The sequence below is a fragment of the Cotesia typhae genome, unplaced genomic scaffold (genome assembly GCF_013202065.1).
Source record: "Cotesia typhae breed Kobodo isofemale line unplaced genomic scaffold, CoteBio_Ctyphae contig_22, whole genome shotgun sequence".
Taxonomy (NCBI): Eukaryota; Metazoa; Arthropoda; class Insecta; order Hymenoptera; family Braconidae; genus Cotesia; species Cotesia typhae.
In genome coordinates this window covers 4,150,743-4,162,922 of record NW_027423728.1, presented here as the reverse complement: position 1 = coordinate 4,162,922, position 12,180 = coordinate 4,150,743, and the positions used below count along the sequence as shown (strand labels likewise).

Genomic DNA, 12,180 nt, shown 5'->3' with positions numbered 1-12,180 from the left:
AATTACGACATTACATAATTCACACTTAAAGTCGCTCTCCAATAAAACGAAAACATATAAATAAAATAGAATTTCTCTACCGAGATTTTTTCTATACTTTTAATGTATGCTAAAAATATCTATCCTTTCCTCGTTGTTGGATCTATAAATTTTCGGTCGTTAATCATACCGGGATTTTTATTTCTTTTATAAATTACAAATTTTACTGGAAATGAATAAATTCAATAGATGAAATGTAGGATATGTAGGCAAATCATGTTTTTTAATAATACGTGCCAGCAATTTCACTTGTACGGCCAGTTTACAATTCACTAGGTCACCAAACAAAAGATTAATCGGTAAAGAGAATTTTAATGTTTCCAAACTGAATAAATTTTTAATTTTTATCTTTTTCACTAGAAAGTTAAAAAACAAACTTGTGAAAAAAAATCCATCTATTCGAAAATTTTTCAATTAATTAATTTTTGATCAGAATTTTGAATTAAAAATTTTTTTTGTAGCATTCGACGTAATTTTTCAACCAAAAAAGTTTATACAATTTTTTGAGCCAATTGATCAACTAGTTATCCCAAAAAAACTTACTCTTATTTTGTGTTTATTCGAATATCTTCAGAAGTAGCCATATTTCTTAAAATATCTTTCCATTTTTCCTAGAAATTAATAATTATAAATAAACTATCTTAATACTAGTAAATAAAACTCAAAATTTCTTATTTAACAATCTCATATTATTCACTATCATTACACAATAATAATTACAATAATATTTATAATTTATACTCAATAATATTAATATTAATGTCAATAGAAAAAGTCGCTGGTAACTGACAAATACTTGTAAAAAAAAAAAAACCATTTATATTTATAAATTATAAAATATTATTTTCAGGTAACCGTTGTAAAACGCGCGAACCAATTATCAAAAACCTAAATTATCATTAATTAAATAATAATAATAATAATTAAATTATAGACTGGTTCGGCGTTCTAGTGGTGATAGTCGTGTTCGAATCCACCATGGTGTTCGTAATGTTCGTACCCGTGATGTTCCGGGAACTGGTGGTGTTCGTGATGGTCGTGATGTTCGTGATGATGAACCGGAACGGGGTATGGAACCTTAACGGGGTAAGGAACAGGCTTCTCCACTGGAACTGGAACGTGCTTCTCGATGTGGACCGGGTAGGGCCTGTCGACTGGAACCTTAACAGCGTAAGGAACTGGTTTCTCAACGGGGTAGGGGATATGCTTCTCTACCGGGTAGGGCGCTGGAACAGGTACCTTAACTGGGTAAGGAATGTGTTTCTCTACCGGGTAAGGAACTGGTCTGTCGACTGGAACCTTAACTGGGTAAGGAACTGGCCTGTCAACGGGGTAGGGTACTTTCTTTTCAACGTGGACTGGGTAAGGTTTGGGAACTGGAACTGGGTAGGGTCTGTCAACGTGGACCTTGTATGGAACGTGAACGATCTTCTCAACTGGGTAGGGCTGAGGAACGTGAACTGGAACATGTACTGGAACATGGACTTTCTTCTCAACTGGGTAGGGTTGGGGAACGGGAACCTTTACTGGGTAGGGGATGTGTTTCTCGACTGGGTAAGGTTGAGGAACGAGGACCTTGACGGGGTAGGGCCTGTCTACTGGAACGTGCACCGGAACGTGGACCTTCTTTTCAACCGGGTAGGGCTGGGGCACGTGAACTGGAACCTTGACGTACACCTTGACCGGGTAAGGGACGTGTTTCTCGACGGGGTAGGGCTGCGGAACCGGAACCTTAACTGGGTAGGGGACGTGCTTCTCCACTGGGTATGGAACGTGTTTCTCGACCGGGTAAGGAACCGGAACGTTTTTCACCACTGTGACGTGCTTAACATGATGTTCACCGTGATATCCACCACCGTATCCGTCAAAGTGGTCGAAATCGAAGTGGTTCAGGTGGTGGAACCCTTCGTGTCCGTGGCCGTGATCGTGTCCGTGTCCGGCACCGATTTCGTAGCCACCTACGTCGTACCCGTACCCGTATCCCAAGCCCAGGATACCACGCTTTTCGTTCTTCTTGGAGGAGGTCTCCTCAGCGGCTGACGTCTTTTCCTCAACTTTCTTTTCTTCGGCAAATGCCGCTGACGCCAAAAGGCCCAACACTAACTGTAACATTAACCGAAATATTTTATTAATTAACTTATTTTACTTTAGGGCACTATCACTTCACGAATATTGTGTAGGTCTGAGGTTTTATGTGTGTCGGAGTGTGTCTGAGTGTGTACGTACCAAATACTTCATATTGGATTTAGTTAATGTGTCCGGGTGAGTCCAGGAGTGAACTGGATGCTGATTGCCAGTAGTTATGGGCCTTATATACACGGCACACTTTCGCCTTCGTTGAGGAGGCCCAGTCGAGACTGCTGCCCCCCAACTTATTCACCCGGACGCTAATACGACGTACCCCCACGGTTGGCGATGTTGTTTACTTTTTTTTTTTAAATACTTTTACGTATGTTATTTTGTATGTGGTAGGAATTGTTCGAAGGATTATTTATACTTTGATACTGCCAACAACAACAATCATGACAACAAACTGGTCATTGCGGATATTATTTTATTATCGATTATTCCGTTTCGCGGTGACACTCCTACGTCCTCTAATGCTGTAACTTGTATATTATGATATGATATAAATTGAGTACTTATTTTAATTGCCAACTGTTGAGTGAGCTAAGTTTAAATAATGGTTACATAAATTTTTTATATTCGAGGAGAAATTTTATTTGTTAAGGATCACTCAAACTGGATATGGATATATGGATTTGATGCGATAATTGGATATAATTAACTCAAAGTGTGATGATGTCTTTTCACATAAATTTTTAAGTAATTGCTTTCACTGCAATTGAGTAAGGTGTTATCAAATTTGGTTTGTTTTATTTAAGGAACTGAGAATTAAAAATTTTATTTGCTGTTGAAATATAATAAAGTGAAATTTTAAATCGATATTGATAGTTGTAATTTATTTTATTTTTTTTTTTTGCAGGAACTTTGTAGCTGGGGTATTGCAGTTTCAACTTTATCGAGGTCTATGCCAAGCCGCAGGCCAGCGGTCACCCAATGATCCTAGACGACCGCTTCATAAGTGCGATTTTTACAGGAGTCCTCAGGCTGGGCGTGTGTTAGCGTAAGTTTTTTTTTATATTTATTATTATTGTTATTTATTAAATAGAATTTATTATTTTATAAATAATCAAAAATTTTATTTTTGATTTTAAGACAAATTTTTTTTATTAAAATTTTATAAAGATGTAATTGTTTACTCAGTGAAACTTTTTTTCGGCAACCGAAAAAATAATTCGGACCGTTCAGACCATTATTATTATTATTATTATAAATTTCTAAGCATATCTGTTTCAAATATGATCTACACAATTTATTTAAAAAAAATTATTATAAAAACAATAATCATAATCGCTAAAATAAATAACCGATGGTTATAAATATGAAGAAATGAGGTGGGAAAATAGTTAGTACAGATGCAGCAAACAATAAAAAAAAACGTTCCTTCGTAAAAAAAGCAGTCAAGTCGCTCACCTCGTTTTTCTATGGGAAATAAATTTACATAATACACAAGAGCCGTGATTGCATCTTATTTCTTCAACATGTATAAAGTATATTCGTTTTAATTTTTAAATATAATTAGAAACTAAAGAATTTCTTTTTTTTAAATTCTAATATTTTTAACATTAACAAAAAATTTAATTATTAAAAAAAATTTTTAATTTTGAGAATTTTAAACGTTAAATTTTATTCGGACAAAATAAAGTCTCGTATGGATGAATTTTTTGGTTAGAAAGAAAGTGTAACTTGTAAATGAAAATAAAAATAGAAACACACATGCTGATGTTGATATACATAAATATAAAACATACATATAATAGTAATAGAAAGAATATAAAGAAGGCTGTTGTAAGGACACAAATGACGTATTATAACATAAATGTGAAATGTACCACGTAACTCAGTTAAACAGAATGCAAGTGAGAGGAAACTAGAACGACTAGCAAGTCCTCGACATCGAAACGTATTAACTTTGGTAAACTAAATATAAACATATATTAATGTGCATACATATTTATATAAATCCTCGATTTATGCTAATAAAATAATTATTTCACTGCATGATACATTTCATTGTATAATTAACATCAATTTTATCGTGACATCTCTTCGTTGATCGTAAGCTTTACATTCAATAAAAAAATGTTCATTTTTATTCGTCCTAATATAAGGTTGTTTTATCAATTTAATTTTTAAATTTGCATCTGAATGAATATCAATGTGAGTATCGAAAATATATAATACTTAATTTATTTATTCTGACATTTCACTTTTACTCAGAATCGTCACTTTCTCGTCACAAATAGATTAATTAATAAAAATCGATATTAATTACTAATTTATTTGAGAAATTTTTTTTTTCGGCCATTAAGCATTCTTTTTTATTATTTAAATAATTGTGCGAAAAATTACACAATTTCCATTATTTTTTTTTTTTAATTATAAATTCTCCAAAATTATTGACAATTAAATATTTAAGGATGAGCTTTAATAGAAAATTAAATATAAAGTGTAGTTTTAAATAATATAATCACGCTGAATATTTTTATAATTAAAAAAAATGCATGTTTAATAATCATAAAAAATTATGAATGCAAATTTAAAAAAAATTTTTTTTTTTGTACTATTTCAATTGATAATTAAAAACAGCGTGTTAACCTTATTCGTCTCGAGACGATCATAAGTGATGCAACGAGTCGTTCTGTATACATTTCAGTTCTAAATACATATACTTTTTATATATTCATACACGAAGCTATAATATGCCGTAGTAACATCGTGAAGAAGAAAACACACTACAAGTTGCATTTGTTGTTGTACTGACATTATCTTCTGTCATTAGATTTTATATTGACCGGAGTCGAAGTTTATATGTGCATCGTACACTAACTAGACGGCAATCACCGGATAATCCTACTCGAGATAAGAGTTTAACTATCCGTACTAAATATTTAATGACTCAACTTTTGTTGTCGTTAATTTCTGATCATGGTTTCAAGCATCCAGTCACTAACGGATGGATTGAGGATGACTAATTTAGTAAAAATCGGGTAGCTAAAAAATTTTCGTTCATAGTTATAAAAAAAAAATAAAAAATTTCCGACGAAATTTTTCTACTTTTTTTTTTTTTGTAAAAAAATCAAGCAAATATTTTTCTATTTTTTTTTGTAAAAAAATCAAGCGAATATTTTCATAAGAAAAATTCATCTTTTTTTAAGGGACAAAAAATAATACAAGATTCTTTATTTTTATTTTATCGGAAAAGTGTAACTAAAATTAAACACTTAAAATTTTTCTCATCTAATAATAATGTAAAATACCTTGTTCATTGATCGCGTTGTGAGCTGAGGCTCATAAAAATCTTTTAAAAAAACTAAATATTATTTATAAAAAAAAAATGATTATGTAGCCCATAAAAAACGGAACAAATTCTCCTCACATAACAAAGAAAATGAAAAATGTCTGGTCTCACATAATAAAAATAATGAAAAAATGACAGTTATTACGCCGGGTAATAGCTAATAGCACACATGAAATATTAATATTTAAAAAAGACGTAACAACTCTCGCTGATCTGGAGGAAAAGAAACCTAAAGTAAAAAAAAAAAAAAAAAAAAGTTTCCATCCAGCAAACATAACACTCCCGTGCATATCGTACATAACAGACCGATTACTCGTCAGTGCATTAAAGCGAAAGAAAATTCATGATATCACTAAAATTCTATGCTTTGGTCGCAAATCTTGCCAGCTTATAAATACACAGACACTCACACTCTCTTGCAAAATACACACATGTTTTCCTGTAGTCAACAACCTAAGTTAACAAAGTTAAAACTTAGTACATTATCAAGTCCATATGGAATGTCTGAGTGTGTGTGTGTGTGTAAGTGATCCGATCCTCAACTATGGTAAACTCTCGCTAGTTACGGTTCTATGTTATAAACGTACTATTATGTACTATTGCGAAAGCCTATCACATTGATGATCGAAAAAAAGGTCTATCAATACAACATATGTGGATTGGCTGCTACCTATATTGATTTTAATTTACTATTCATTCATTTGTTCATTCATCCAATAAAAAATAATAATAATAATAATAATAATAATAATAATAATAAAAATAGTATTAATAAGTACACCCGATTTTTAGCAATCGATATTGATAAGACATATATATATATATATATATATATATATATATATATATATATATATATATATATATATATATATGGGCTTTCTAATATCCTTGACGTCGTTTTGAATAAAAAAATAATTATACTGCTTTTATAAAAAAAAGTAACGAATAAACATAAACGGCGATATGTGTACTACGGCGCGATGCTAATAACGCAATCAATGGTTCAGAGTCCCGTAGTTACACCGAGTTGCGAAATTAGACGGCAAGGCAGACAGGAAAGTCCCGATTTCGCTGTTTACTCTCCATCTCCATACCGGAAATTATAAGATCGATTAATTGCACCGGGGATTTGGTAAAAACATTCCGTAAAACTTTTTCACCCGCTTGGCATTCGCCGATCACTGTTCTCACGGGAACGATTGATCTTAGGATTGATCAGTGCAACCATTATTCTGGTAATTACACCCCACGACATTTTTAGACGCGAGACAAGATTAAGAAACTCCTGGTGTTAATAGCAATTCAGTTAGCAAATCCATTCATTCCTAGGTGCTTTTAAGTTTTATTTATCGGCTATTGGTTCCTTATTTGCTGACCGTTCTTAGAAATTTTTTTATATTATTAGATTGAAATTATTTTACTTTAGTTTTATCCTTAAGTAGCTGTAACTTGGAAAATTTTGGATTTATGAAAATTTTTTAAGAACCCAAAGTCATAATAGAGGATTACATTTTTTTTAAAATATCACGATAAACAATATAATAACTCCCAAAAATATCCAAAATTATTTTGATAAATTTTGTTAGAAAAAAAATAAAATTTTTTTTTTCCAAAAATTGTATTTTTAAATAATTTTTTACGAATTAATCTTACTATTAAATACAATTCAATATATCAATATAATTGACAATAAATATTTGGATGTTTTACGAAATGTTGTAATTTAAACAAATAAATATATAAATAAGATATTCTAGGCAGCGTCTTTATTAATTTATAAGACAACTTAATGGTCACTAATGTTAAATTGTCGGATAAATTAGACATTAATTGATAGGCGATATCAAAAAACATCTATTTAAAGTCATCACACGAACATTATCTCATTTGCTGACAAGTTTCCTAGATCAGACTTTCTACCGAACCAGGTATCAAGTATTAGGTATGTTGAGTTGAGGATTAATCTATAGCCGAAGGCATTATTCGCAGCATAACGTGACCCACCGTACACTTGACCTTTCAGAGTAATCTTTTATGTATGTATAAATTCTCCGGGAGTTTTTAACATTCAATATTCAATTATTACATCACATTTCATGCACCTTGCATCTTACATCTTGTTATTATTTAATCTCTTAACACAATAATAATACATAATAAACGTACATTATAAATTATTCAACTTAATATTTTTACTGTGAGAGGTATTATTATTTGTTTAACAAATACTTACACCGGTCTATTTGTCGAGAGTCGTTGTGTATATATTTGTAATATCAACTGCAGCTAAATATATTAATAAAATGTGAGATAAATTTATTACACATTTACATCCTGTTATATCATATTATGATTAGAGCGTTTGTTTATAGCGGATGCAATAATTATTTGAGATATATAAAGATTTAATTGAAAAAACATTTATTTGCAATTAAGCTGTAGGTCTATAAAATAACAGATTGAGTGATTTTTTTTAATTAATTGAATGGAAATCGTGTTAATTTACTCTTAATTAATGTGCAAAGAAAGTCTTGCGACGGTGATTTGCTAGAAGAAATCGAGTGGGTAATGTGGTCATTGGAAAGGAAATTTTATTATCTACAACTTTGGTCTCTTATTTAATTTTCATTCGATCAATATTTTAAAAGTTATAGTCATTTTAAAAACAGTCTTATGTATAATGATAAAAAAAATTTTTATCATGATAATTGTAATTTTCATAATTTTGAAGGAACAATTAGAACCATTACTTTTAATAAAACATCACTGCAAAGAAATTCAATTTTTTACAACATTGATGTCTTATAAAATTTTCCTAAATTTAATATTTTAAAAGTTTCAGCGGCTTCAAAATACACAGTAGAAAATTTTGCGTCAAAAAATTTTGTGTTAAAAATTTTTATGTTAAATATTTAAAACTTTTTTGTGTTAATTAAAACAATAAATGTTAAATTTAGACATAAAAGTGTTAAATATTTAACACAAAAATTTTTAACACAAAATTTTTTGACGCAATGACGCAAAATTTTTTACTGTGTAAAATTAAACTATAATGACCAAAAATACTGTGATCATAATTTTTATTTTTTTTTTGCTACAATTTGGAGAATTTTTTTTAAAAATTACACCAAATTTAAATTTATTGAAAAGTGACTGAACATTTATAAGAAAAAAACACTTTTTTTCAAATTGTAATAGTAGTAATTTATCTAAAGGATACACAGTAAAAAATTTTGCGTCAATGCTTAAAAAAATTTTGTGTTAAAATTTTTATGTTAAATATTTAAATCTTTTTTGTGTTAATTTAACACAATAAATGTTAAATTTACACATTAAAATGTTAAATATTTAACAAAAAATTTTTTGACGCAATGACGCAAAATTTTTTACTGTATAACTTAAATTGAGAATCTTTGCATACTTAAAACGCGCGAAAAATAAGGATTCATCGGTCACTTTATATTCATAAAAAATAAAAATTAGCAGGTATAGTATATACTAGAAAGTAGATGGATTTTAAAATTCGAGCGACTCATATATGTACGGACTAGCTCCCGAGAATAGTTCGAGCGATACTTATGCTTCGAAGTAATACATCTGACATGAAATAAGATAGACCGATTTTCACTTGCAGAAGATTGATGGAGAAAGGATCCTCGAGACCGTGGCAGGACACACTCCAAGAAGCGATCGGTGAATTTAGATTGGACGGTGACGCACTCAGAGAATTCTTCAGGCCTCTGGAGGATTGGCTGAGAACGGAAAACCTCAGGAGCGGAGAAGTCGTCGGCTGGTCTTACGGTAACCACTAATATATTATAACACTATTATATGTTTATTATTATCACATCATTCAACCCATAAATATTAATATAAATATATATAAAATTACTTTCCACTACATACTATATAATAATGAAAGGATAAAAACTTTTCATCTTCCGGTTTATTATGTCTGGCCGTTTTATGTTATTGATCATTGATCTCTAACGGATTTCCTTGTAATATATATCCAGATTAATATAATATTAAATAACATCTGATCTTTGATTTCATACGCCAAAGATTTGCTATTTTTTTTTTATTTATAAATTTCTAATCGTTTATTTTTTTATAATACTTGAGAAACTCATAATATAGGCCTACAGAATAGACCATTTTACCCACGATTTATATATCTCGTAATTATTTGTAAGACTATTATCTCAAAATCGGCAAAGTGATCAAGAATATTCTTTCTACAAACTTTTTAAGATTTTTATAAAATTTTTTTGAGCGTTTTTGTCGAATTTCGTTATTAAAATATTTTTTTGAGATAAAATAAGTTTGTAATTCGTAATCCTCGAAAAAATACGAACAAAATGAGTACCCGCAGCGGCAGATCGGCGGTAGGTCGATTAATCGATTAATTGATTAATAAAATATTAATGCACTTTTCATTGAGAAGCACTGCAAGTTAATAGACGTTATGGGGGCTCGTTGAACTCGGAATCTCCTGATCTAGGTCGCAGTACCCGTAATTTTTCGAAATAAGAAAATTTTTTTTTATTTTTTCAAAATAATTTTTAAATTTATAAAAAAAAATTTTAATAAATTTTCTGATCTTCATATGACAATTTTTTTTCTATAAAAAAAAATCAAAGTTTCTTATAAATTTCAAAAAAATTTTTCTAAGCAATTTCTTGATTTATTTTGGATAGGATTAATAATAAATAAAGTAAAAAAACAATATTATTATCCACATAGAGTGATTCAAATAGAATCTTTATTTTTAAAGAAAAGAATCATATCGAGAGAAGTGTCGTTACTTGACAGAGTTTAGTCGCAGACTAACTATATTGTTAAAAACTATTTTATTGTGAGGTCTAACCCTCTGTATTGTCCTTAGTAAAACACATGTTTTCCTTCTTAACTAAGACCGTAATATTTGGTTGTACTTTACAGTGTAAAATAGAGAGTTCTTTGTACAACTCAAGTACATAAGGTCGTAAAATCAAGTCTATACAGGCTTTCCTATTCTAGCTGAACAAATGTGCCTTTAAATGTGTTTTTCACATTTAAAAACTAATAAAAGAAAAATACATTATTTTTCTAAAATAAATATTTCTAAGAACCAAATATCTAAAATATAAAACTAAAAGTTTGTTACTAAAATTTATTTTTGCTCAGAGAATCCAACACAATTACTTTCTTTCTTTACTAAACTTAACTTATTTTTTTCTGAAGTATTGCTACTAAAAAGTAGTTGTTGCTTTAAAAAGAAAGAAAATTACAATTGTCTTTAATTAAAATCAAATTCCAATAAATTTTATTAAATGATATTTCCTGGAATATTGAATAGATAATCTAAAACAAATTAACAAACATAACAACCATAATCGAGCAATTTCAAAGCGAAAGAATGAAACATAAACTAAATCGCTTGACACCCGTCAGAACTTAGTGATTTTACAATGAAATTATAAACACGAAATAGTTTATCAATAATTTGTATCGGTTTAATATCCCGAATCCCGGGATATGCCGGCGCTATTATATCTAATCCGTGGGATTGAGTATTATTACGAAATGGGTGTAACGAGAGCGAAAGGAACCTCTTACATTAACATTATACTGCTGTATAGTAGACGGTAGACGGCATTGCACTAGTACATGTACAGTGAACCGTTAGAGTTGTAAGTAGTAGGGTACAAAACCCCATACTGCAACCTAGTACCTGATATTCTCTTTCAGTACATATTCATATTACATTATTATATATTAGTACGTCCGATATCTAATACACCGACAAATTCCTTCGACCCTCCCACTTCTAGCATGTACTTGCATGTATTAAGATTTTAGGTTCAGTACCATGAAAAAAAAAAAAAAAAAAAAAAAAACAGATACTGTAATGTAACAGTGCATAAGGCGTCTGGTCTTTTCTGTATTGAGCTGTAGCTGTTTATAGTTAAATACATTTTTATGTGTGTTGAATCGTGAGACACGTTCGACGTCTTAGATCGCTCTTATTTCCATGGCTCGTTGCTCTTTGTTTTGCTCTCACGACACACTTTAACTCACTACACAGTCTTTACATATATTTATTTATTTATTCCGACGTAACATATTTAACGCGAAACACCCACTGAGAATTTTTATTTACTCTTCCATCGGTCTATATAAGAATATGCTGGATTCAACTTGTTTTTCTTTTCGTCTAACTTTTTATGGATTTTTTTTTTATAGCTTACCATGGATTTTTTTTTTAATTATGTCTCTTGGAATTTTAAAAGTAATAATAAATCTAAAAGTCGGGTCTAAAATCTACGCATGAAATATTTAAAGATAAAATCATAATGATCTATTATGAGGTTTATGTACACTGAAAAAATTAACTTGACTCAAGAGCCAAGCTCTTGAACCAAGAATACCATTTTCAAGAAAAATTCTTGACTTAAAAAAATCATTTTCTTAAAAATGGTATTCTTGGTTCAAGATTTTGGCTCTTAAGTCAAATTAATTTTTTTTTTTTCAGTGAATGGAAAAATTAGATTACTTATGCATTGAAAAAAAATTTAACTTCAATAAAAAAAAAAAAAATTCTTGAACCAAGAAAATAATTTTGAAGAGTATCATTATCTTGAATCAAGATGGAAATTTTTGAATCAAGTAAAATTTACTTAAACCAAGAGATATTTCTTAGCTTAAGAATTTTTTTACTCAAGTTAAAA

General features: G+C 29.8%; 2 protein-coding genes across 2 annotated transcripts in view; one reads left to right on the top strand and one right to left on the bottom strand.

The window, feature by feature from the left end:
• LOC141524377 (uncharacterized) overlaps positions 1 to 12,180 on the bottom strand; it is a 51,554-nt gene that overhangs the window by 6,742 nt on the left and 32,632 nt on the right. Inside the window, exon 3 of the mRNA XM_074238216.1 lies at positions 1,117 to 2,142. Within this exon, the coding sequence (XP_074094317.1) occupies positions 1,117 to 2,142 (1,026 nt within the window). The remainder of the gene's footprint in view (positions 1 to 1,116; positions 2,143 to 12,180) is intronic.
• Ance-3 (angiotensin-converting enzyme Ance-3) overlaps positions 1 to 12,180 on the top strand; it is a 36,230-nt gene that overhangs the window by 23,109 nt on the left and 941 nt on the right. The window contains exons 11-12 of the mRNA XM_074238209.1: positions 3,026 to 3,166; positions 9,102 to 9,268. Coding sequence (XP_074094310.1) covers positions 3,026 to 3,166; positions 9,102 to 9,268 — 308 coding nt within the window. The remainder of the gene's footprint in view (positions 1 to 3,025; positions 3,167 to 9,101; positions 9,269 to 12,180) is intronic.